The 27,912-nt window shown below is 39.2% G+C and overlaps 3 protein-coding genes across 3 annotated transcripts; all 3 read left to right on the plus strand.

Moving 5' to 3' along the window:
• The first annotated feature begins 215 nt into the window (after positions 1-215).
• rps5 (ribosomal protein S5) lies at positions 216-2,152 on the plus strand. Its single transcript, XM_065280523.2, has 6 exons — positions 216-324; positions 952-1,059; positions 1,217-1,426; positions 1,616-1,744; positions 1,844-1,942; positions 2,037-2,152. The coding sequence occupies exons 2-6, from the start codon at positions 952-954 to the stop codon at positions 2,103-2,105; spliced, it is 615 nt and encodes a 204-aa protein (XP_065136595.1). The 5' UTR covers positions 216-324; the 3' UTR covers positions 2,106-2,152.
• A 379-nt stretch (positions 2,153-2,531) lies between these two features.
• lypc (ly6 domain containing, pigment cell) lies at positions 2,532-3,543 on the plus strand. The gene is given in 3 exon segments (XM_065280525.2): positions 2,532-2,669; positions 2,788-2,907; positions 3,321-3,543. Coding segments are annotated over 3 exon segments (384 nt in total). The 5' UTR covers positions 2,532-2,614; the 3' UTR covers positions 3,530-3,543.
• Positions 3,544-4,773: 1,230 nt separating this feature from the next.
• On the plus strand, positions 4,774-27,584 carry msh5 (mutS homolog 5). Its single transcript, XM_065280527.1, has 24 exons — positions 4,774-4,860; positions 4,943-5,066; positions 5,445-5,525; positions 5,940-5,993; positions 6,462-6,583; positions 6,676-6,782; positions 17,584-17,619; positions 17,710-17,792; positions 18,377-18,422; positions 19,144-19,282; positions 20,040-20,102; positions 20,204-20,332; positions 20,431-20,503; positions 20,684-20,793; positions 21,224-21,304; positions 22,481-22,568; positions 22,652-22,838; positions 22,976-23,102; positions 23,200-23,349; positions 25,964-26,038; positions 26,171-26,314; positions 26,423-26,560; positions 26,664-26,737; positions 26,926-27,584. Exons 1-24 carry the CDS (start codon positions 4,777-4,779, stop codon positions 27,035-27,037), a joined length of 2,427 nt encoding a protein of 808 aa, XP_065136599.1. The 5' UTR covers positions 4,774-4,776; the 3' UTR covers positions 27,038-27,584.
• Positions 27,585-27,912: the final 328 nt, after the last annotated feature.

Raw genomic sequence — 27,912 nt, forward strand, 5'->3', positions numbered from 1 at the left:
TGCATCGTCTTTTCGTTGAAAGTCTAGTTGCCGATGATATACTGCCCTCTACCGTCAAATATAATATTATGCAACAGCACGCCATTGTGACATAGGATTAAAGATCACAAAATTTAAGTGTGTTTATTAAAATACCTGCCTTTAGAATGCCAAATAACCGCTTCAACAAATAACTAACTAGAAAGATAAAATAGTAGGTGGGGCCAATTCATCAGACGACTCCGACCCGGAAGTGAATTGGGCGGAAGTAGTTTTTTCCTCCGACCTCGTGTCGCTCTTCCTTTCCGCCTGCTCGAGTGCGCCATACACACACACGCTGCGAAGGTAACGAGAAAAAAATAGTTTTAAAGCGGTTTTATCACATCCGCACACCTCAAAATAGCCAAATCGAACAGCTTAGAGTTCATTGTATATATTTTAGCCACTTTTGTTATGTATGGTCCGTTAGAAAAATGATTTTTGAACGGCTTTCATAACCGTTGCGTGAGTCCACAGTGTCTCCGTTAGGAAAGACTGTATAATCAATCTCACGCATTTGAGACAAATCACACAAAATTATCAGTGTCTCGTCATTTATACATTTTTTGTTGTCTGACTTTTTAAAAATGTTTGTCACAATTTTAAATTTTTGCATCTTATTTCAGTCATTGGTGGACCGTATTTAGATTTAACGTTAGCTCATGGTGTACTGTATGACGGCGTCCATCCATGTCGGTCTTTTAGAATCCTTTAGGTTTCATAAATCTAAGTAATTTGTTATCAAAGTTAATTTTGTTTTTATTCATGCATAAGTTCCTTAACACTAGCAATGTGTTTTTCTCAAATTCATAGTCATGTTAAATTGTTAAACTTTGGTTTACTTTGTTTAATATACTTGTTTAATATGATTTAATAATTGAACAGAATCGTTCCTCATATTTGCTAACAATCAGTTTTCTTTTTTTTGTTAAGATGGCTGAAGACTGGGAGGCTGCTCCGGCTGTTGCTGAGACACCAGAGATCAAACTTTTTGGCAAATGGAGCACAGATGATGTGCAGATCAATGACATCTCCCTGCAGGTATTATATATTAACCCTTATGACTTAATTCAGTCCAATTTGGCCTTGCTGAATAAAAAAACTCAGGGAAATCTAAAATAACACACATTTTGAAAGGAAAATAAATTTTAAATAGATCTAATAAGTTGAGTAAAATGATGTCTCTTTTTTTTGTAAGGACTACATTGCCGTTAAGGAGAAATATGCCAAATACCTCCCCCACTCCAGCGGCAGATACGCAGCCAAGCGTTTCCGCAAGGCTCAGTGTCCCATTGTGGAGCGCGTCACTAACTCCATGATGATGCACGGACGCAACAACGGCAAGAAGCTGTTGACCGTCCGCATCGTGAAACACGCCTTTGAGATCATCCACCTGCTCACCGGTGAGGTGAGACAAACGTTTACTTAAGATTTATATCTTGGAGATTTCCATTGCTGTGGCCGGTAATGCTGGATGAGATGAAGTCTTTGAAATTTTTGAAAATAGCATTTTGGTGCAAATCAACTATATGCACAAGTTTCTCTCACGTGTTGTGCTGGGTCAAAGTCAGATTCAAATCATCTTTGTCCTCCCCAGAATCCCCTGCAAATTCTGGTGAACGCCATCATCAACAGTGGCCCTCGTGAGGACTCCACTCGTATCGGACGTGCTGGAACCGTGAGGAGACAGGCTGTTGATGTGTCCCCCCTGCGTAGAGTCAACCAGGTCCGACTTTATAACTTATTTCTGCAAAGTCAAGAAAAATTTGTTTTTAAGTTGCATTTTTGTAACGACATTGTCCTTTCATGTTCTTGTTGTTTATAGGCCATCTGGCTTCTCTGCACGGGTGCAAGAGAAGCTGCTTTCAGGAACATCAAGACCATTGCAGAGTGTCTTGCTGATGAGCTCATCAATGCTGCTAAGGTAAGAGAGACAAATGTTACTTTAAAATTGTACTTTACATCTTGCATGTTATCCTGATTGGTGTTGTAACTGTTTTCGTTTCGTTTATTTTTAGGGTTCCTCCAACTCTTACGCCATCAAGAAGAAAGATGAGCTGGAGAGAGTGGCCAAGTCTAACCGCTAATCTCCATTTTGTTTTGTTGGATTACAATAAAGGACGAGTGAAACTTATTAATGTCTCTCGTGTGTTTTTTCCATGTAATGATGTTCAGCCTGACTGCAATGCTACACTCATTTATGTGCTGTTCGATTTAAGTTATTTCATGATTACATTAAGTAACTTAATTTTGACTCTTCTCTACAGTCACAGGAGTTTCATTTAAGATGCATGCCTTTATTTCTTTAATTACATTTGTGCTTCTATTCCATGTTGAAGTTAAAGGCATCATGAGATTATAACATCCCATGATTGTTTTAATATGAGATCTGCAGTTTGCTTTTAGAGCTTACAATACTGAATCAACAAATTACTGAAGCATTGAATTGTTACAGGGTGGGGACACAAATTTGTGTATGGGAGGGAAAAAGGTTTTGAAGGTTCTGGCAAAAAGGGAAAGTCTGTTTGGGATCAAATCACTGGTGATACATGTGTGATCATTACAAACTGGGTGCATTTAAAGATAAAGCTGAAAAATGACTCCACTTTTGTTTAACTCTCTTCTCTTGTTTTGTCTTCTCCCATTTGTGGGTAAGTTAAAGTAGAATTTAATAAAACTTTACTGAACTTGTAGTGTAAAGAGCTTTAAAATTAGCTTTTATTTTGTATTTTTTTAATGGCAAAACTGTATTTCCTTCTTTGTTTCCAGTTCCTCTGTTGTGTTATGTCTGTGTGTTTCCTTCTATCTCTCCTCTGGACTGTCTTAAGTTCCCAACCAAGTGTCCGCCAGGTCAGCTTTGTTTGTCGAGCAAAGCAAACTACCTGTAAGGTAGTGAGAACTTTTCAGGATCACACCTGTAAGAATTTTATACAACATTTATGCAAATCGTTAAATTGATTTATATTTTACTATTACAAGTCCATTTGTATATTCTAAAGATCACAATATCTGCTTAAAATCCTTAAAATTAGGCATATGGAATACAAAAAATTCTTGTTTGCTTTCAAAACTGAAAAATTATTACATCCTACAACAATTAATGCAGGAGGGCCTCATAAAGACAATTACATTCCTACATCATACAATTTGGAAATAAGTCACAGTATTTCCATCTATGTCTTAAATGCAGCAGTTTGTTTGCAGAGAAATGAAGGGCAACCATTAATTATTATTAATAAAAAAATTAAATGTGCATGCATGCATATCTCTGTTTTTATAATGTGCCTTATGTCTTTGAATAGGAGATTTTGAGGTTGTGTTGTATGAGAAGAGCTGTGTTCTTTCTGCCCTGTGTGGTTTAACCGGAGAGAAGTTTGCCATGGGTTTAAACTTCACCTTCAACAGTGACTGCTGCGAAACGAAACTGTGCAATGGCATATCAACCAGTTCTGCTTTCTTCTTGTCCAGTGCTATGCTGTCAGTTCTTCTGACATTTATTTATGCACAGTAAACCCAACAAATGAAATCTCATGCAGAATTTTTTTAAGCATCTAAAGTATATTCAGAGCCCAGTGTCACTACAGGTTTTTAAGTATATTAGGTGTGTGTGTGTGTGTGTGTGTGTGTGTCCTGTAGTTTTTGAGACTTTTGCATATAGCTTAATATATCTGAGAAAAAATAAAAATATTAATATTTCTTGGGGAAACTAATTTATATGTTTGTATGACTATTTTTGTAATATAACTTTTGTACATTTATGTCACGCATGAATACTTGATATATAAATAAACTCGTGCTTTATAAAATGTTTTTTACTTACCACTAGACTTTTTTAACAGATCAATTTTTTTTTTTATACAACTGATTATTGTAAATTACAAAAAAATGCGTGTTAAAATTTATGCATTTGTTAAATGTAAGAGTAATCAGAATTTGGTAGCTGACATAATAATTGCCCACTTTGACAACTTGCCACATTATTCAGAAAAGTGTTTACTGTAAATTAAAGTATTTTTTCCAGGGTAAAAATGGATGAAAAATGCTTTTTTGTGTTCACTGGGCAAGATGTACGTAACCAGAGTAGATGCACGTAAACGTTGAGTAACGTTGGCTGCGCCGGCGCGCGCCTATTTGAAATCGAATAAGCGCCCGTTAGTGGTGGGAGGACAAAACAACACGGACATTCAGCGGTGTTTCTGTTTAAAACTTCTAAAAAAAAAAGAGCAAATACTGAAATATTTCAGGTTTGTATAAAATCCAGGAGTGCAGTTAATGGGCAAGTGTAAATGTATTTTATTTAAAACTCTTTCAATCGTAAATCTGATTTCTCCTCAGAGGTTTATCGCAGGTGCCATGTTTATTTGCCTCGTTTTCTTTATGTTTATTAATGATATTTATAAAGAAAATCAAAAGGGATTTAAAAAAAGAGTAAATACCGAACTATTTCAGGTGTGTATTAAACCCAGCAGCGCATTCAAACGGGCAGTGTAAATGTATTTTAATCGTGAATCTAACTTTTCCTCCGAGGTTTAAAGTTACCTCAGGTGTCATCTGTTTTTTTCGCGTCGTTTTCTATGTGTTTAATAATTGTATGTAATAAGAAAATCAAAAGGGATTTTATCTTAAGCCCTCAAGGGATTTAAAGGTCTGAAGTGAAGTACCCGCCTGCGTTGTGTCAGAAAAACCCTTATTAATGATATGCAAACCATATACCAAAGAGAAAATATAAAGTTTCAATACATTTTTGTACAGTAAAATATGTCCAGCAGCAGTTTTGTACAAGAACCAGAATTTGGAGATGTGGGTATAAATGGAGATAACGAGGATGAAGAAAATCATGAGGTAAATTATTATTATTAAAAATTATATTTCAGTTATGGAGCACTTTATTTTGTCATTATTGTAATGATGTGTGTTATTTTAGATTTTCTTGAGTGTATTTATTCAGCAAGGGCAAATTGGACTGAGTTACTATGACAACAGTGATTGTACTTTGCATTTCATGCCGGACACAATGGAAAACAGCGACCTCCAGCTGCTAGATAGAGGTACTGCACTATGAATTTTGTTTTGTCTCTTGAATCAGCCAGAATATTTGAATTGCATATAAAATCAAGATAACAAAAAACATTATTTTGTTTAGCAGACACCTTTAACCTCATAAGATCCAGGATTTAGCTATTTTGGGGTTATGAAAAACCAATAAATATAAATAAATATTTTTTCTTAGAACATTAGGCAGTGTTTTTGTCCATGTTTGTGTACAACAGGTCCCAGTTACACAGAATTAAGTATTATGGTCCAAACAATAAAAAAATTATGTCCACGTATTTGGACATCTAGGTCTTAGGAGGTTAAGCGATTGTTTGCTATATAATGTGGCCAGTGCATTAGTTTTCACTGTTTTCTTGAATTTTCTTCATCAGTCATACAGGAGCTAAGCCCAAATGTCATAATCACAAGTGCAAAACAGGACCACAGCCTGACCCAGTTTATTGAAAGACTTGGTAAACTTTCCAGCTTTATTATTATTTTTTTAATTAATTTATTTTAAATAATTTTAGACTTATTTAGCACAGGCAATCTGTCTTTACGGGGCGGTTTCCCGGACAGGGATTAGACTAGTCCTAGACTTAAACACTTTTAAGAGCTCTCCAAACGGAAAACAACTTGCACTTACATATCTTAAAATACATCAGTGCCCTTTGTTTTACCTCAAAATGCACACAGGTAATGTTTATAGTAAGGCATGTTTGTTAAAACTAGTTATATTTCCTAATTCAACTAAGGCCTAGTCCTGGATTAAGCTAATCCTGATCCGCGAAACTGCCCCTAAATCATCTAATCTTATATCAGACTAGTGAGTTGTTGTTAGTAAGACAACTATTGAACCTAACTTTACAATTGTGCCTCCATTTCAGAGTTAAATCCAGATTACAAGCCTGAAGTGGTCTTATTTCCAAGTGTAAATTTTGGTGAGTCTTTAGAAATAACTCTATTTGAAAAAAATGCTAAAAATACATGATGAAATAGTTTGAGAAGAATTTATTTATTTAAAGCCCCTAACCCAATCTAAATAAAAAAATCTGTCACCTGCTCCAGAAAACAGCGTGAGGGGCACTTGAGAGTTTACATTTATTTCAGACAGAAAGCTTTTGAATTAATTTATTGCAAAACTGGGACAAAGTATGGACAGTATTGCTTTTGTGGCAGCGCAGCACAAACACATTTAATTCTTTTTAATTTTAATAAATAACAGGGGACCCCCCAATTTATATGTTTGTGCCTCATAAGTGGTCCCTCAATGTTTATAGGAGGTCTGGGACCACCCCAGTCCCCCTTCATTTCGAACACTGCATATAATTATGTCGAGTTGGATGACTTAGTGAGAATTTGTCTCGTATATAGCACCACACTGAATGACTCTCTCCTGCCCTCTGCAGGTCTAGAAGTGAGCAAACAGCGACTTCTCTCAGCACATCTCCCATTGCTTCCTCCTTCCATCACAGCGAGTGAGAAAATCCCCTATCTTACCTCCTGTATCCCATTAGACTCCGTGCTGATGGTGAGGATGTTTTTATGCTTTATGATTTTTTATGAGAAATATTGCTGTTTGGTAAATGAATGGGCACAAAATCATGTTCTTCTATGTTGTAGGTGAGGTCAATAGGAGGGCTGTTGAAGTGTGTGGAAAGTAGGAGAGCTGGCTTAGAGCTGGAGGGCAATGTGGGTGTCCCCATACATCAGTTTCTGGCCTACACACTGTAAGACATTAATATACATTAACCATGTATATGTTCTAATTTTGTGCACCTAATTGAAACTTACCATTTAAAATTCACAGTCTCTGATTTCCAGGAATATAAATACCAATAATGTTGATTACCTTAACTCAAATTTTATCCAATTAAATGTTTTTTTTATGAGAATGAGTCATAAACATGATTGGGACATAAACAAAAGGCTATTTAAAAACTGTTAGAATCTAATTCTAAGCAGGTCTAGGAGTATGAGATTTTCTTTCAAGTTCGGTACCTAGGTTGTTAAGTTAGGATCTGAGGTGAGCAGCAGAGAAATCTGATATCAGAGGACCATGAAAGACACTGACACCGAGATGCAGTTTCAATCATAGACAAAAGTTTATTAGACATCCTTCACATTATATAGGATACAGAAAGGAAGTATTAGTCACCTGAACACAGTCTGGCACACTTCTCGTGATCAAAACATTGACGAATCCGTCTAGCCAATAATCAGATGATTAATTGACTTGAACAAACAACAGGCCCTTAGGGTAGTCACCCCAGACGGCTTTATGCTTAATACAGAAAAAGGGGAAGTGATACTAAAAACAGGGAAGTGGGGTCTGGACCATACCCTCCTTGACCTGACCGCAACCAACCTGCAGTTACCAAAATATATTTCATAATATCTCCTAAACATAGCATATTCAAAATCATCAATCACTAGGGAAAAACATTATCTGAATCAGAACAGAAGATGAACAGTGGGTTATACAAAAGTCAGACATAAAACATTTCTATAATATGCATTGTATCTATTCAACCTTAAAGACAGGATGAGCTTGTCATCAAAATATATGATTAGGAAAATGCCACCCTGAAAAGGATTATCATAAGCATATTAACATAAATGTGAAATCAAACAGGATATAGATATATATTGGGTTTGCTTACAAGTTAACTAGAGGGGGTGGGAAAGGTACATCTTTTAGATTCTTACAATGGCCCCTTTGGTACACGATAGTGGAGCACACTTTTTCCCACACCCAGAAATAGCAGTTTGCATTTTTTGTGGGCTATAGACCCTGTGTTTATGCAGGCATCAAAGATCCATTAAAAGAAAAACCCAAAAAATAAAATGATTAAATCAAAACATCAAAAATGACCAAGACATATAACAAGCTTGATCAAAAAATAGTTAAATGTGATTCCAGGTTCATCCCACGCTGTAATGGGGTTCCTATTTTATAAGGGGGTTTCAACCACATCATTACTGGTTGAAACCCTAAGTCGCCGCACAATTTCAATCATCTCCTCGGCCGAGGGTAATTCATCAGATTCGGGTATATCATAAATTGGTTCGGGGTCCTGTCGTTCTAGGACATAAGTTTGAACAAAATCGTGGGAATCTTCACTCTCATTCACACTACGAACCTCTGGGTCCGTAGTGACCATCGTACGAGCATTCTGATATTCAAAATGTCTTTGGGGCTGAGTGATGCTAACCATAGTTTGATAGGTCGTTGTTGACATCATTTTTTTTGGTTGTTCGAGTTATCAATCCAATTAAACATTGTATTAGACACGGAGCTATCAGCAATAAGGCAACAATTAATAACATCACAGGAAGGACGGTAGTGAAAATCCACGTTCCCCAACCACCCCACAGGCCATCCAGCCAAGCAAACCAGGAATCACTGACCTTCTCCGGTTGGGGTATGGCCTTTCTCATGTGTCCTATGATGTCAGTAAGATTGCCTGAATTATCAGGAACGTTAAAGCAACAAGAAATTCCGAGCATTTTACACAGACCACCTTTCTCTGCTGTTAACATGTCTAGTACCAATCTGTGTTGTATCACCGCTTCGCGCATCTTCTTTAATTCATCACCTATTAGCTGAAAAGCGTAAGTAGTATCATTTTCGAGAGATAAAACTTGCCATGCTAAACCATTGATTTTATTTAATGCGACTGTTGTACCCACCCCAGTAAGCATTCCGGCTAAAGACCATCCCACGTTTTCCCACGGACTGGTCCACGGATTGGCGGTGCGATATCCATCATAATGATCTGGCCGAGCCGCACTGAGGACTTCTCTTTTTGATCGATTCTTAACGGTTCCGGTTCCGAGAACTTCATGCCCTTGTCCAGATAGGATGGTGGTACCTGTGGAAATCAAAGAGGGATAACAGCATCCTTGCCAGTCCCCTGGATCTAGATGGTAGTGTGCTATCCCTCCACAGGTCCACATCATACCTGGAGCACTATCTAAGTGTGAAAAGGGACAGTTAAATTTTTTCACACCTTTTCCAGGAGTGTGTAAAGTACAATTACCAGTTCGTTTAGTGGAATTAATTGTGACAGTGTTTTTACAATCTGACATGCCAACAAAATGTGTTCCGGAAGTGGAACAAATACATAACTCGGCTAGGTGTGACTGCACATGAAATGTGGGTCCCCTAAAAGGCAGGCCAGGATTAGAACAATAATGGTTTGTGAGATTGAACATTATGGGCTGATTTGCTTTAAGATTGTCACTCATTCGAACAATGATTGACATCTGTTCTGGCATTACACATTCATTGGTTATCATTTCTGAGGTTAAAGGCTGAGTTCTCCATGCAGTGTGTAACTGCATGCAGACCCAGCAATCTCCATCCAATTCATCTTTAACAACGTCTCTTTGCAACAGTGCCAATGCACAAGCATAATTACCATTACATTTAGCTTTAGCAGTTCTTACTTCCTTAATGTTGTCACTCAAATCAGAACCCATAATGTACTCAATGTCTTTGCTGGAAAAATTTTGTGGCACGTGATTGGGGTCAGGGAATAAATCAGCCATTATATTTTTCATAGTTATCTCAGGAGGGGGAGGAATTACATTAAGCTGTACTTCCTGATATGCATCTTTGCCAGTTAGGGCCCATACACAATAATATTTTCCTGCATCAGAAAATTGAACATTGGCAATCGTAATGTTAAGTAACCAAAAATACTGTCTGGTTCGAGATCGCCCAAACACTCGTGTCATTTCTTTTCCATTGAAAATTCCCTTGTGATCCCTTTTTACAATCCCAGCCCTAAACCTGGGATTAGACTCAACTTGTTCGTCACCATAATATGCTTTAACATTTGACCAGGCACATTGTTCTGAACAAAAATACAAATCTCTACCGTATTTATTTCTGGTTACGTCAGTATTGGAATCTCTCCCAACACTAATAGATATGGGGTCACAAAGAAAACTTCCATCTTTACCTTGATGTAGAGTGACTCTTAGCGGGTTAGTCTCGGGGGCCATGGCGGTCTGATCTTCCAATGCACGCTTAAAAGGGGCAGTGGCATTATTAACATCAGATTTTAACTCAAAACCAAAAATCAGTCCAGTTATAATGGCTGAGAGGAAGAGCAAAATCCATGTTGTTCCCCTCAGCCCACACAGGCCCGGCTGCCTAAAGGGATGCCAGGGTCTGTGTCTTGCTTCAATCATTTTCTAAAGGATCTGTCTTAAAAGATACAGGTTAGTTTTCACTGTACATGTGTTCTTGAGACACCATACGCTTTTGAACCTTGAAATTTCCCTCGTGCTTAAAAATACAGAATTGAATCACTGAGGGTTCTCCCTCTGTAAGCACACTAATCACTACTCCTCCTAGGTGAGGGTTCGTGTTTAACGCAAGTTTTGCTTGGTCTACAATCTCTGGACCTATAAGGCTAGTGGCAACTGCCAAGGTTGTGTTTACACACCCAGGAAGTTTTGGTTCCATAGATGTTCTTGTAAAACAATCGGGATACTTCAAGGATGTACCACCTGTAAAATAACTTTGTAAATGAAAAATAGACAGTGCAATAATTTGTACTTTTGTAAAACATCAAAGTCTCAAAAGCGGAAAAGTCTCAAAAGTTCTTCTGGTATGTTTTCAATTCACCTCCTTCGAGTGTAAACAGGAACCAAAGGATGTAATAGTGAAACAGTGCCCGTTTCACAATCACGTATGAGATATTAGCGTGATCTTCCAAGATTTCCACGATATCTTCCACGACTTCTTCCCCGAAAAAAGCATAGGCTTCAGCTACCTCACACTCTACGAATCCTTCCAGTGGCAAATCCTCCATGAGGGTTATGACCTTCGGCTGTGGTCTCGATTCTCTCAGATACAACCAGTGGCTCTGGTTCGTCCCCTGCTTCTCGTTCCGTGGCAGAGTGATGTTTCAGCCTCGATGCGTGAATCCACTGTGGCTGATGATCGGTCAGGACCCCGGTCCTGGTGATAGCAATCACCTTTGCTGGGCCGTAGTAGCTCGGCTCTCCAACCCTTGTTGGTTTCAGATTCTTAATCAGAACACTCTGTCCAGGAGCAAAAGAATGAGTAGGGTTTTCTGAGGGAAGAGGAAGAGACAAAGAAACGTCAGCACAAATAGAGTTCAACTTCTCAATTAGGGACGCCGTGTAATCCTCCTGTATCACCTCCAAGTCACCTAAGGAAGAAATGCCAGCACGGCCTTTCACCCAAGGGGTGGGGAAAGGCCTGCCCATTAGTATTTCAAATGGAGACAGTTTTGTGGTTGAAGATGGTGTCATTCTCATTTCTGCTAATACTGTGGGCAGCAAATCTACCCATTTCTTTCCCGTCTCCAATGCCGCTTTCGTAATTTTTTGTTTAATCGTCCTGTTTGTTCTCTCTACTACTCCGGAGGACTGTGGATGATACGGGATATTAAAGTGCCAATCAATAGACAGTGCTTTTGCCAAAAGCCGTGTTACCTTGGATGCGAAAGGTGTCCCGTTATCTGATTCGATCGTCGTTGGTATGCCGAAACGAGGAATAATTTCTTTTGTCAAAATTTTGACCACCGTCTTTGCGTCTTCTTTTACGCACGGGAAAGCTTCGGGCCATTTCGAAAATCTGTCGCAAAAAACTAAAAGATACTTATAATTTCCGACAGGTGGCATGTGAGTGAAATCAATTTGAACATGTTGAAAAGGTGCCTCAGGGTGTGGCAATGCATCATGTTTAGTTTGTCTGTGCGGGTTAACTTTTGCACAGATCAGACAAGAATCCAAAATCAATCTGGTGGTTTTGTTTACATCTGCTATACAATATAATTTATTGATTGCTTGTATCACTTTTGCGCTACCGGTATGTGATAAGCCATGGTAATGTCGGATTAAAATTATCAAACCCAATTTTGGAAGCGCCACCCTTCCTTGTTTGTCCCTCACGATTCCCTTTCCATCGGGTTCACAGCCGTGTTTACCCCAATGTTCGAGGTCACCTTGTGTTGGTTGGCTCTGCAAAAATTTGATATCAATATCAGGTATGTTAGTCACATGTACAGTCATCGCAAGGTTTGTTTTGATATCACCTTCAAATGGTGATTTGATTTGTGCTTGAGCTGCTTGTTTAGCAGCTTCATCTGCCCTTCTGTTTCCCACAGCCTGCTCATCACTTCCTGGTGCATGGCCTTTTACTTTCACTATTGCCACTTCAGACGGTAGCTGTACTGCTTTTGTTAACCGTCCTATTAAATTTGAATGTGCAATAGGCTTCCCATCTGCTGTCTTAAAATCTCGGGCTTCCCATGTCTTAGCAAAATTATGCACGACGCCCCACCCGTATTTTGAGTCTGTATAGATCGTCACTCTTTTTCCTTTCATCAACTCGCATGCTCTTATCAAAGCTATCAATTCTGCAGCTTGTGCTGAGTTGTAATTTAAAGCAAAAGCTTCCATGACTTCACCAGTATCCTCACCAGTATCCGACACCACAGCATAGCCACACAAGTAGACACCATCTGATGGCTTTGCGCATGAGCCATCCACATATATATGCTCCCCCCCATCTAGGGGCGAATCCTTTAAATCGGCCCTAGTGGAACAGGAAGTGGTCAGTTCAACAATACAATCATGTTCAGTATTGTGATCAGTTGTATCTACCAACCCCAAAACTCCCAACAAGGCGGAGTTAATTGTAGACGTGGGCTGGATAGACAAATTTTTTGTTGCCAACAAAGTAACCTCATACCCAGACCGCCTCTGCGCTGTCATGTGTTGTGTTTGCATGTTATGTAAAATAGCACCTACTTGATGTGATGTGTAGAGCGTCATTGGATGTGACAACACCGTTCTCTCTGCCATCTGTACAACCAGAGAAGCAGCAGCCACCGCACGAAGACAAGCAGGCATACCTGAAACTACATTATCTAGCCTTTTAGACAGGTATGCGATTGGTCTATAAGTACTGCCGTGTTGCTGGAGCAGGACGCCCACGGCCACTCCCCCCGCCTCACGTGCATGCAAATGGAAAGTCTTTGTATAGTCTGGCAAGCCCAAAGCAGGGGCTGTTGTAACGGCATGTTTCAGAGCATTAAAATGCATCTCAGCTTCATTAGTCCAGTAAATTAACGACCCAGGCGGTGCCTTGTGATCGATCAGGCCTCTCAGGTATTTGTCGTGGGCAGCACACTCAGGAATCCACGATCGGCAGTAGTTAATCAGTCCCAAAAAGCTTTGGACTTGTTGGACAGTTCTTGGAGCTTTCATGCTCCGAATTAGTTGCACCCGATCGGTGGAGATGGCTCGCAAACCTGGCATGATGATGTGTCCCAGGTACGAGACTTTCTGCTTCACCCACTGTAGTTTTTCCTTCGATGCTTTGAAACCAGCGTCCGCCAGCACATTGCAAACGATAATGGAGGCTTTCTCACAGTCTTTCTCAGTCTCAGCTGAGACCATGATGTCATCGGCGTACTGCAGAACGCAGACCGAAGACGGCAAATCAGTCATTTTTGCGAGAGTTTTTTGCACAGCGGCGGAGAAAACAGCCGGTGAGTCGACACAACCCTGGGCAAGACGTGAGTAGGCGAATTGGCGCCCCCTATAGGTAAAGGCTAGCAGTGGCTGCGTCTCTGGATGCACTGGAACAGAAAAGAAGGCAGCACACAAATCAATGACAGTGAAAAAATTATGTGTGCATGGTATAGAATTTATTACTGTTACCACATCTGGTACAATGGGAGACAGGGGGATAATCAGTTTGTTGATCTGCCTTAAATCTTGTGTCAGTCGCCATGTCTTCCCATCGGCTTTCAATACCGGGTTGATAGGTGTGTTGTATGGAGAGTGGATGGGTCTGAGGATACCTTGTTGGAGAAAATTTTCAATTAGTGGTGCAATACCATCTTCCTTTTCTTTAGACAAAGGATATTGTTTAATATAAACGGGCTTATCAGTTGTAAGTTTAGCTTTGTATGGCTCCATATCGATAAAGCCTGCATCATTGCTCGACTGAGACCACAAGGTTGGATTAATCAAGGTGTCTACATTCAGTGGCATGTTGGTGGGAACTGGATTGGGGACAGGATCCGCCTGTTTTTCGTTTTCCCCCATTGACAGGGGTTCACTGTGTTTCTGTAAATATGACATAAAAGAGAAAACAACATGTGAGGGATGAAATTTGATGTCCATATTCAATTTGTGCATCATATCACGCCCGAGCAGATTACGACAGGCATCTGGTATAATATGAAATTTGTGAAAAAATGGTTTTACACCTGGAGCTCTTATCTCCAAGGGTGGGGTTATTGGACAGGACATGTCAGTTCCTGAAATACCCATAGAACATGCAAATTTATCAGTGATGGGCCCCTCATACTCATAAGATGACATTGAAGAGGCATCTGCCCCGGTATCTAAAAGGAATGTATACATTGTACCATTTACCTTCAGATCAAAATAGGGGGAATTTTCATCATTGCTATCAAAAGAGAGGGATACCATCGATAAATCGGAACTGACATTGTTCTGTGGGCCCCGTCATTGTGCCTGATTGCGCCAGTTAGTTTGGTAGTTACGGTCAACTGGCTGTCTTTGCATTTGCATTTGCCGTGGCTGTTGGCCTTGCTGTGGCTGTTGCATTGACTGTACACACGGTGGCGCCCTTGAATCATATTTGCGACTAATGTTAGTTCTGCATTCTTTCTGGTAATGGCCCCTTCTACCACATCGGAAACACACAATCTCTGATTTATCTCTCCGTTCCTGTTTCCTTTCCGGGTCTCGAGCAGGCTGTCTCCATGGTTGCGACGCCTGCCCTGTGAACATAGCATTTTCAGTTTTAACAGAGAAACCACCAGAAGCATCAAGCTCACGAATTCGTTTACCCAAATCAACCACATTCATGTCCATCAAATTAGTGGTTGTTACTCTGATCAGCTGCGCTTGTCTGGGATTCATGTTATTCAGCAAAGTATTAGCAAATAGTGCATTTAAATCTTTGCTTATGGGAAGTTTTGAATCATCAACCCAGGCAGTCTTAAAACGTGTGTAAAACTCAGAAGCACTTTCTTTAGGCTTTTGTTTAGTGTTAACCGCAAACGACAGATCTTGGCGTGAACCAGCACGTTTCTCCAAAAATTTGCGCAGCTGTCCATAGAACATTTCAATGTGTTTTATATCTTCCCAAAATGTATGTTGCGGCGAACGCGCACTTCCGTCACCAACAATTTCATCATTATCACGGGTCAAACAGGGACATGCTTCAATCAATAATTCTTCCGTTACATCAGGTTCCATCGTACGCATCAAAATCGCACGATAGTCTGCACCCGTGAGTTGTGCATACTTCGTGTGTGTTTGTAAAATATTCACAAATTTTGCTGCATGTTGTGGAGACGGTAGACCCTTACATATTGTATCCATATCAGACATTAGCAAAGGTTTCAGACGCAACTGATTTCCAGCTCTCGTCCACACCATAGCTCTAGATTTCTTTTGTACAATTTCATCATCTGGTTGGTCAGAGACTCCTTTTATAGCAAGTTTCGGAGAATGTACTCCTTGTGAAACCATTTTCATATCCACAATCGCTGCGGATGCACTTGCGGCTCGATCGACAGCGGTTGCGGATATCACATTGTAAGGTGGTGGTTCCTTTTCAGAACAATCAATTTTTTCGCGCATTTTTTTCATTTCTTTTTTCTCTGGACCTTTGTCCCAGACTTTTTTCATTCCCTTCCAAACAGAGAAACATTCTTTCATGTAAGACATGTCCCAATTTGGGTTTGCCAAACCATGGATGGACATGCTTTTAGCCAAACGCATGCCATCTTTTGTGAATGAACCTGTTCGTGGATATGCAGGGTCAACCTGCGGGTACAGTGTCTCAGACCAACCAGATAAATTTGTCACATATGGATCAACATAATAAGACTGTTTATTTCGTCTCATAAAATTGACGGGGGTCTCCCCCGGCAATGGTCTTGAAATAGAATCCCCCATCTTCAAACACCGTAGTATATACAAGTATATGCACACAGCAATAAGCAACAATAAAAACAAATAGCAATCAGAAGCGTCACAATAGCGACAAAAAAACATGAAAAGACAAACACCCGGGTTTTCTGTGCTACTCCGCTCAGCCTCAGCGTACCGTTTATAGTTGTTTGTTATCAATCATTTGATTAATTTGTTTTGCAAAATGTATTTATTCATTTAGCAATTTGTTATTCCAAATTGCGATGTCAATAGCTTTTTCCAGTGTTAGCTTTATTTCGAATCAGCTTATTCGAAATATTGGGCCGTGCTCGATTAATGTTTCATTTATCGACACCACGATCTCAAATACACAGTGAGCTCAAAACTGTATATCTGATTCGTTTCGTGGGCTGGTAGAATCAACTTCCAGCGCTATGAGGATTTAATTTTCAATCACGAAAACGACTTTACCACCTGCCCCACCTGGGCGAAGTGGATTGACCAGTCTTGACTCGAGTCAACAAGATACAGGTCCTCTAGGACTCTCCAGGTCCTCTAGGACTCTACAGGGGCAAGCGCTGTATTTCAAATTTATTAGAAATATCGCAACACTTACCCCCTTTTTGTAGAGTCCTCCCCGATCTGCGGTGTTTGAAATTCGGTCTCCGGTTCGAGGATGTTCCCCTCTTTCGCCGGACGAGCGCCCAACTGTTAGAATCTAATTCTAAGCAGGTCTAGGAGTATGAGATTTTCTTTCAAGTTCGGTACCTAGGTTGTTAAGTTAGGATCTGAGGTGAGCAGCAGAGAAATCTGATATCAGAGGACCATGAAAGACACTGACACCGAGATGCAGTTTCAATCATAGACAAAAGTTTATTAGACATCCTTCACATTATATAGGATACAGAAAGGAAGTATTAGTCACCTGAACACAGTCTGGCACACTTCTCGTGATCAAAACATTGACGAATCCGTCTAGCCAATAATCAGATGATTAATTGACTTGAACAAACAACAGGCCCTTAGGGTAGTCACCCCAGACGGCTTTATGCTTAATACAGAAAAAGGGGAAGTGATACTAAAAACAGGGAAGTGGGGTCTGGACCATACCCTCCTTGACCTGACCGCAACCAACCTGCAGTTACCAAAATATATTTCATAATATCTCCTAAACATAGCATATTCAAAATCATCAATCACTAGGGAAAAACATTATCTGAATCAGAACAGAAGATGAACAGTGGGTTATACAAAAGTCAGACATAAAACATTTCTATAATATGCATTGTATCTATTCAACCTTAAAGACAGGATGAGCTTGTCATCAAAATATATGATTAGGAAAATGCCACCCTGAAAAGGATTATCATAAGCATATTAACATAAATGTGAAATCAAACAGGATATAGATATATATTGGGTTTGCTTACAAGTTAACTAGAGGGGGTGGGAAAGGTACATCTTTTAGATTCTTACAAAAACGCTCCAGCTTTCTGTTTAAAAAGTAAAGAAAACAGCAGAGTCAGACTTTAAAATCTGTTTTGTGTGTTCATTATTTCACAGGAAAGATGTTGTATACATGGACAAAGACACATACAGGTAAGTTGTATAAATAGGTTAATGAGATATAATCCCCTCTTCATATGTTGTCGTTTTTCTGAGAGCTAATTTTTGCCCTCACTTTGATAGTGCACTGCAGATCTTTAAATCTGAGCTGCATCCTTCAGTTTTTAAACTCCAGTTTGGCGAGAAAGAAGGAATGAGTCTTTACGGTAAGAGACATTATCCTGTGTTCAATGGTTTACAGCAGTGCATCCCAACCTGGGGTCCTGGCCCCCCTTAGGGGCACCAGTGTTCACAGGGGGCCGCAGGATCCGATATGCTTTTGCTCAAATAAAGTTGCATAAAATGTTCCACTAATAATTATATAAAAATATTTATTCATATAATATTTATAAAAGGTTTTTTTTAAATCATATGTGCCTACAATGCCAAGATAAGGTAGTTAAATATTCTCTTGTGTAAAATAATTATTTTATTATTATTTTGCTCGTTTCATCTCAACAGGGGTGGAGGGGTGGGTGGCAAGGATAAAAGGTTGGGAACCACTGGTTTACAGTAAAGAAATAGTTCACCCAAATTGAACATTTTGTCATTCCAAACACGTTTTGATTAGAAATATTAAACATACTTCAAAATGAAATATTAAAAAACGGTACATGTCATTTTTGGAGCTTGACAGCCTCGGTCCCCAGTGGGGCCTAATTTCCATGAAAGTTTAGAAAAATAAGAATAGAAAGCATTTATTTTTGGATCAAGTATGCCTTTAAAACAAATGCATTGTGCGTTTTTGCAGGTGTATTGAATCGCTGTCGAAGCAGGTTCGGGTCTCTGCTTTTAAGGTAATAGTCCTTTAGATTATACTAGACAGTATTGCATGTTTAAAAGACAGACAGATCTTACGGAAATTCGTGTTAAAGTCACGCAAAATTTGATTAATTTATTTATGTCCATGGCACGAAATTCAGGGTTTTTTTGTGCCTTAAGCACGCATGTCTTTTTTGTGTCATTCGCACAAATTTCTAGAAATAGGTTTTCGTGCCTGTGTCACGACTTTCTTTTTCGTTTCATTTTATGTATTGTTTTCTCAATTTTTTTTTACTATTTTCCTACCATTGTCGCTTGGAGTTGTGGTTAGAATCACTTCCTGTTACATTTTTAGACATCCTAATCCAAACCCCATCTCTAACCCCAACTCCAGGCGAGAATAGTTTTAAAAGCAGAAGAAAAACATGTAGAAACCAATACATACAAGTACCTCCTAACCCAAACCCCAAATCTAACCCCAGCCCCAAGCAACAATATTTTAAAAAAAGGAAAAGAAGAGAAAACAATACATAAAATGACACGATAAAGAAAGTCGTGCTATGGGCACGAAAAACAATTTACAGATTTACAGAAATTAGTGCGGGTGACACGAAAAAGACAAGCTGAATTTTGTGCCATGGACACAAATAAATTAATACAATTTTTTTTGACTATAACACGACTTTCGTGAGATCATGTTGTTAATAGGTGTGTTGGCCCAGAACTACAAGTAATGAAAACCTCTTCATTTCTCAGACAGTGGTTCCACAGACCTACTCGAGATTTGAATGTCTTGAAAAGACGACAGGAAGTGATCCGTTTCTTTACATCCCCTCGAAACTCCAGCGATCTCAGCACACTACAGAGTTGTCTGCGGAATATCAAAAGCATTTCGGTACAATTTAGGCTAATATTTTTTGTCTAAATCTCCATTTTATTTTTAAGCGTTATTTATATTTATTTATAGTTCAAAATGCGTTCTGCAGTTTATTCTTAAATAAACAACAAAAACAGGAACTCAGTTCTGTGTTTACATGGATATTCATACAACATGCAGTCCCTCCGGAAAAATGTGATTGGCTGATTATGCATTGAATCATGCGATCGCATAAAGTCTGCATATTTATGCGGAGGCCACATTTTTTCAAATCCGCCACACTTTCGCCATTTGTGCAAAATATGTGGGGCTTGCATGATTTCATAATTCCAACATTTTCGTAGCAAAAAATCAAATTTCTTAGCAGAAAGTTGAAAAATGTTGCATTTAATTCACACAAGCGCAGCCATGTCCCCTGTTGCTATTGGAACGTTATGAAGTGACGTAATTACGCAACGTGAAAATCATTGAAAAGCTGCAAACACTAACCGCAGTTTTTGCAAGTTCCCGCAGTTTTTGCAAGTTCCCGCAGTTTTTGCAAGTTCCCGCAGTTTTTGCAAGTTCCCGCAGTTTTTGCAAGTTCCCGCAATTTCATCATCGCACAAAATTGCATAAATATCCTGCATATTCCAGTGCATTTTTTAAGAAAACGTGCCGCAACAATCACAAAAAAACTCTGCATTTTGTCCAGGACTGAACATGACTGTAGCAGGGGTGTGTTTAATGATATTAATCAAACACCATTGAGTCTAAAATAGTATCTCTTTTTGTACAGATGCTACTGCAGAGAATGTCTCTCTCTAATACAAAGGTCATTGACTGGCAAAGTCTATACAAGGTGTGCACACAATACTTCACAGATTGATTGTAGATTTCCTTTACCTGCAAAGTGCCGGACTTCCCATTTTTTGTACCCTGTATTTCTCTCGATGTCAACAGACAGTGTACAGTGCAGTTTGTATTGTGGATACCGTTCGCGGTCTGCCCCAACACATCCAACTTTTCAGTGAAATCAGCGAGAACTTCACAAATGACCTTTTCTACATCGCCACGTTTATCAGTAAAGTGGTAAGACTAAATAGTGGACCAATATATGGATTTGTTTCAGTTCTTGTTTGTGTTGAAATTAAAATGTAAGTGAATTTTGTTTGTTGTTTCCATTGCAGGTGGACTTTGAGGCAAGTATAGCCGAGAACCGATTTACCGTTAAGCCGAACATCGACCCTGTTATTGACGAGAGTGAGTGGCATCCCATGGCTTTCTGAAGTTTTGATCGAATAGTAACCCGACATGAATGATGCATGGGTGGCCATAACTGTGCCAGTTAAATTATTAATAAGGATACCAACAGTGGTATTCCATATTGGTGTGAAATAATAGCTTTGAAGCTTTGAATTTGTATAATTCTCTCCTTAACAGAGAAAAGAAGGATGATGGGCCTGCCCGATTTCCTCACAGATGTGGCTCGTGCTGAGCTGGAGACCCTGGACCCCCGTTTCACCACCTGCAGCGTCATTTACCTCCCTCTGGTGTGGATGTGATTACCTCTGCTCTTCATTTATTAAATTTAGACATGAAACCTAATGATTAATACCATGAGTGATTAACATGAAGGTTGCAGGTTCAATTCCATGTTGGAGTGACCCAATAAATTTAGAGTCAGTGAGGTCACTGCTGTGCCCCAAAGCAAGACCCTGATCCCTATTCTTCTTATCATAAAAGTTTTACAGTTCTCTCTGCTGCATATTAAACTTATATACTGTTATAAACTATTTTTACAAAAATCAAACACTTCAAATATTTATATTTATGCATTATGCATTAACCAAAGTGATATACAGAAAAGAATAGGCGTATGCTAGCTTTATTACAGAGAGAATGTAATATAATACCAGATAAAATTAAATGCTTATATATGTTTTCATCTTCAATCCTGATGTTTTATTTTGTGTTTAACAGATTGGATTTTTACTGAAATTGCCAAGATTACCCACCATGCTGGATAAACAAAGCTTTGAAATTGATGGTCTCAACTTTGTTGTGAGTATGCCAGTGTTTTTTGCAAGACTGCTTGCGAATGCTTGCAAGACTGTTTTGATCATTCATAAGGGTTATTGTAAGTGGTTTGTTCATTCTCCAAAATGAACACCAGGCAAGTGCCAAAAGCATGTTATAATTGGCTTTTGTGAAAGACAGTTGCTTGCCAATTGGCCAGCAACTTTATAGCGAACTGCAACATAATAGACGGTTTAACTCAAACTGTACTGTAGATATCTGAGCCTCACTGAAATAAAACACATCCAAATTTTCTACTACAGAAATGATGACAATTTTTACCTCAGTGGAGTTGGGAAATTGTAAATTGTGAAATTGTTAGTGGTATATATATATATTATTCTAAATGTTTTAATTTCAATAAAATTGTATAAAATAGTATCTATTATATAATATATCCTCTATAGAATCAGCTAAGTCTGGCTTTCTCACAAGGGTTTTTTTCCGGGAGGTTTTTTCTCCTAGGAGGCTTTTTGACCTAGGATGTTACATTATTACTACGCTCAATTTTTTTCTGTGTTTTCGGCATTTATTAATGTAATGCTGCTTTTTAAAAATTAAACAATTGTGAAAATCGCTATATAAATAAATGGAATTTAATTGAAATACTGTGTTTTTATGTTAAATAGCTTTGCGGCCCTCCGAAGAGATGCTAATCTCAAAAATTATTAAAAATTATAATTCTGCAATTAATTCAGCATGGATGCTCAATGTAGAAACTCCAATCAGCCGTTAGTCATTTCTGTCTTAAATGTTAATCTTAATCTGTTTGCAAATTTCGAATGTTACCTGTTGTATTGCATTGATAGATCAGCTCTGAAAATGTCAAAGACTCAATAATGCATTGTTTGCATAATGAATTGCACCTAGTATTGTCTTTCTTGCATATTTTCAGCCATTTATAGAGCCTTTACCATGCACAGGGACTAGAAAACAAGAGTGCTGGGTGTCATGACAACAACACCAAAGCGAATGCTGCATTTCATTTACAAAGCTCACCTAAAAACCAAAACACACTATTATTTTGCTGCCTTGCATGCACTGGTATTCCAAGGAAATGTAATCTGCATATCCAGATTTAAAATAAAATGATTTATTATTGCATTTCAAGCATGTGTTGGTAAGAGCAGATATCTGTTTTTGTTTGTGGGATCGTCTCAGTTTCTTTCAGATGACCGACTACATTACCGAAGCACCCGAACCAAAGAACTGGACAGTATGCTGGGAGATCTGCATTGTGACATTATAGGTCTGTCTTTGTTTCTTTCTCGCTTGCAATCTTGATTTTGCAATTAATGAATTGCATAAATCTCTAAATTACTGTTTTTGCAGATTTGGAGATGGCGGTGATGAGGGATCTTCAGACTGCGGTACTCCAGCGGAGTGTCTGTTTGTATAAGGTCATGGCCCTGTGTGCAGAGCTGGACTGTCTAATAGCTCTGGCTCAGGCCTCTCAGGACCATGGTTACTGCTGCCCAACACTGACACCAGACCAAAGGCTGGCCCTGATTGAGTCACGGTGCGTTACATTTAGGGGCTTCAGCCCTCCTTAAAATCCTAGATGAAGTCTTACAAGTAGACTTCATTTAAAGAAATTCAGGGTTGTCACAAACAAGCAGCTTTTACTCTGAAGGTATCTCTCTTTCTATCTCTTAGACACCCTTTGATGGAACTTTGTACTTCGGTGTTTGTATCCAACACTTACATCAGCTCAGAAACTGATGGAAAAGTTAAAGTGATCACAGGACCAAATTCTTCTGGAAAGAGTATCTACCTTAAACAGGCAAATATTACAGATGTCACATAAAACACAGCATTAAAAATTAAGTAAAACAATATTTATTAACAAGAATAATCCTGTTTGTTCATTTATGATAAAGGTGGGTCTGATTGTGTTCATGGCCTTAATCGGCTCAGACGTACCTGCTAAAGAGGCAGAGATTGGGCTGGTGGATGGAATCTTTACCCGTATGCAGAGCCGTGAGTCTGTATCAGTGAGTTTGAGCACCTTCATGATAGACCTAAACCAGGTAAATCTATCGCACTTTCATGAACACACAAACGCACACATAAAGATACATGCCCGCTGAATATCAAAACTCCCTGCAGGTTTAACAAAAATTGGTGTAGCATCCAAATACATTTGCATCTCAAGCAAATGTGACAAAGCAGAATTGGTTATTTTTTCAATAATTAATAATACATGAAGCCCACCTTTACAAAATGTTTTGTGCATCAACTTTCCCAAATTTTTATTATTTCTTATAAACACATTTTTGGACATCAGATGAAAAATCACATCCTACTAATGGTGGTGTTCATACCAGACGTAAATGAAGCGTTAATCGTGAGTGATTTTGAGTTTAAGTCAATGCAAAGACGCGATAGACATACTACAGCGTGATTTGCTTGAATAACCAATCAGTAGCTTGCTCTAGTAGTGATGTAATTACGACCTAGCACGAGGAGGCAGAAATATGAAACAACAATAGAGGACAAAATCATTGTGTCTGTATGTGGAAAGTTGTACGATACATCTCCTTACTTTTATAGAAATAGGTATAAAAAGGATCTTACTTGTAAGAAAGTGAACGAGGAGGTTGGACAATCTGGTAAATTGTAAAAAACGCTCCATACCCAAAATGAGCTACCGTATTTTCTGGACTTTTTTCATAGTTTGGCTGGTCCTGGGACTTAGGGAGGTGCAACTTATATGTCAAAATTAATTCATATGAACCAAGAGAAACCATTACCGTTTACAGCCGCGAGAGTTTGCTATGCTGCTTCTGTATTTGTGTAATTCAATGGATTCAGTGATGTGGAATGACTTTGGGAGCTTGGTGAACTTGATTTGGCTTGTTGTCGTGTTAATGTAGCCTATTCAGCATCCCAGGTATGTTCAATATGCTATTGTGTTAGCTGAATAAGTGTTAATGTTTCATTAACATGTACGGACGCTTTTCAGCTTGCTATTCTGTGTGCCATAGTTGAATAACTTGCCTTTCCAGATTAAATGTTTGTTCTTCAGCTTGGATTTTGTGAAATCATTTTCTAAATAAATGCAACGTATAATCCTGTGTGTCTTATATATGTATTTTTCCTCTTCAAAACGCTTTTTTGACTGATGCGACTAATGCTGCGTTTACACCAACCGCGTTTCAGGTGTCAAAAACGCTTTATCGCGCCTAGTTTGCCGCTTGAACAGTTTGAATGCATTCGTACGTGTAGAGCGATGTAGATGCGTGGAAAAAGCAAGCATTTTACGCGCCAGAGGCAAAATCCGCTTCTTGTGGTAGGGGCAAGTGCTATGGTCTTGGTGGTGGTTGAGGAGATTCCCCCATTCATATGTAAAGCGCTTTGAGCACTGGAAAAGCGCTATATAAATGTAACTAATTATAATTATTATTATTAATTATTATTATTATTATTATAATTATAATTATTATGTGGTTTTCTGTTTGCAGGATGACTGATGTTGATTGTGCATTTATCGAGAGAGTAACCGGTTTGTATTTAGCCACCATACTATAGGGGGAAAATAAACAGGGCTGGTTGATAAACGTCACGTGACTCAAAAGTGAAATGTGTATTACAACTTACCAGGTTGCCCAATGTCCTCACTGACACTTTTTCAAGCTAGGTCCTTTTTATTCCTGTCTCTATACTTGTGTCGTATAGCTCTGGGTGACTGCTTACGGACAATATCAAGCCTTCATGCTGAATGAGTGACTCCAGGCGGGGCCGCCGCTACAGCAGCAAGCAGGCTCCTGATTGGTTAACGTGGCGCGAAAATCCGCCAAAGTTCACATTTTTCAACTTGGGCGTCAGCCGCAAATTCACGTCAAACGCAAAATGCACAAAAGCACCATTCGTCTTCCGCGCCGCGCTAAACGCCTCATCCTCGCTGCGGGACCTTCACATTGACTTAACATTGAAATCACTCGCGCTTGCCGCCTCTACCGCGGTTGGTGTAAACGCAGCATAAGGGGTTGTGTACACCAAAACTTTTACGCCCGCGGCCGGCGCATGTTTTCAATTGTTTCCAATGGAAGCTCGTCGTTTTTCAAATAAGCCAGCAGCTAGCGGGTTTTTTCCGCGCTGAAAACCGGCGCTCGGCTCCGCTCGTCAATGTCAGTTCTCACACGGCCGCCCAATCACAGTGGAGGAGGGGCGGGACACACAGCAACCAACCGGCTCGCAGCTGAAGTATCACAGCTATCAAAGCGCTCAGCTGAAGAAAGCTGCCACTCAGCTGAAAAACAGCTGGCATTCGGCGTCCTCAAGGCGTTTTCAGCCGCGTTTAAAAGTTTTGGTGTGTCCAGCCCCTAATACTCCAGAGCTTCTTATAGTCGGGAGCTTCTTATATACGGTATATATACATATTGAGACTATAAGCTAGCTAAAGCTGGCAAAACTGAGCGTCTGAATTTCACGCGCAAATGACATGCATTTCACATGCGAATGAAGCGAGTTTACTAAAAAATATTACATTTTTTCGCGTCTGGTGTGAACGCACAAACAATTTTACAGCAATTGCAATGCAGCCATTAAATATGTGACTGATGATGTCATTAAAATATAAACACACTAAAATGTATCATTGATATGTTTTCCATTAAATGTAATGCATGATTTTTATTTTAGATGGCTCATTCCTTGAACCATAGCACTGGCAATTCTCTTGTTCTGGTGGATGAATTTGGCAAAGGAACCAACACAGTAAGTGTAAAAAATCAAACGTTATCAATTCCAAGACTGTACACTGTTTAAAGTTTATTTATAATAACTTAATAAATCTTTGCCTATTATGATCAAGCAAACCTGGATGTTTGTGTGTATTGTGTGTTGTAGGTAGATGGATTGTCTCTCCTGACCGCATGTCTCAGTCACTGGGTACGCCGTGGATCACAATGTCCTCATTTACTCATGGCAACAAACTTTCACAGCCTCATACAGCTGGGATTACTCCCTGAGTCCCCACTGCTCTCTTTACTGGTGCCTGGATTGTGTTTCCTTAATCTGATATTTAAACCCAACGTTATCTTTAATTCTCCGTTAGATTTGTTAAAGTGGTCATTTGTAAAACATAAACTGTTTGTCCAGACTCTAGAGACGGCTATAGAGGGAGAGGAGCTGGTCTTTTTGTACCAAATCAAAAATGGCATTTGCCAGTCGAGTTGTGCGGCCAATATCGCCACTCTGGCAGGCGTTCCCCCTGCCCTTATCAAGAGAGGAGTGGAGGTGTGACATTTACAGTAAAAAAGTATTTTAATTTAAACAATATGTTTGCATTCTAATGTTTTATATTTTTTTTATTTATATTTGTTTCTAATCGTCTCTGCAGGTATCAGAGTTGTACAGAACAGGAAGTGCCATCAGAAAGATTGACAGGGCCTCTCCAGAAGATCAGAATAACAGGTAATGAACATTTAAAAATGCAAGTAATTATTTAGCCAGCACAAAGCAGAATCACATAAATGAGTAATACATACTTCGCAGCAGGGAGTTATGAGGGCTTGTAAATCGGTTCATTTCATAAAGGGTACATGTTAGGAAACCAAAGCACACAGGCAGGCTTTGAATATTTAATATAATTCCTGATCCAGGTGTACTGAGGTGGTGGAGAAATTTCTTAGCCTTGATCTGGATGATCCTGAGCTGGATCTAGATGCTTATTTAAAAGGCGAGGTGCTCCCAGCTCTTGAGGAGGTGCTGTGACAACATCAAAGCCTGGTTTTTGTGTGTTCAAATTGCGAAGCTCATTTCAAGCTTTTATTTAGTCCATAATTTAATAGTTCTGTAGAGCTGAAGGTTTGTTAGTAAGATGTTTTTATGAGTGTTTTAGAACGTTATTGTAAGATTCTTCCTTGTTTCACTTTTTAGCAGGTAGCACAATGTAATTTTAAACTGTGAACGTTTCCTAATTTGATTGTTTGCTAAATAATAAAACTCGCAGAATGTCGCATTTGAACTGATTCTGTAAAGAACACCCAAGGGGGTTGACTTGATTTCATGACCTTTAATGAGACACCTCAAGTAATCGCTTGTCACAGCGTTGGAAGGAAAGAACCATTCACTCACAGTTGATCAAATCAATTAAGATCTCAAGCCATCTGTCGTGAGAGAACCAAGAAAGATCTACTCTGGTAGGATTAACCTCTATGTGCAGAAACAAGCAGACCAGGGAGATAGAGAAAGCCCACCACAAGTATCCTCGGCAGTGTTGGGGAAAGTTACTTTTAAAAGTAATGCATAACAATATTAAAGGTGCAAAAGAGGATGTTTGTTTTATAAATTTTTGCAATATTACTTGAAACTGTCTTTACTAAATGATAAAAGACTATTTATTAGCTGCACTGAAAGTAATCATATTAATATACGTCATCTGTGCACAAGATAGGGACTTAAAAACATTTGCAATTGCACATGCGGTCATCGCATAAGCGATTGGCCCACTGACTTTACGATCCTTGTGAGAGACGTGCGCACTCCAGTAACTAAACACAGGCGACGCATGCGCACAGCGCATGAAACTCCGTCTTAAGTTTCGTTTTGTTTTGATTGTCGATCCTGCTTTCCTCCTCGAATTTACA

This window comes from Paramisgurnus dabryanus, chromosome 8 (assembly GCF_030506205.2).
Source record: "Paramisgurnus dabryanus chromosome 8, PD_genome_1.1, whole genome shotgun sequence".
NCBI classification, from domain to species: domain Eukaryota; kingdom Metazoa; phylum Chordata; class Actinopteri; order Cypriniformes; family Cobitidae; genus Paramisgurnus; species Paramisgurnus dabryanus.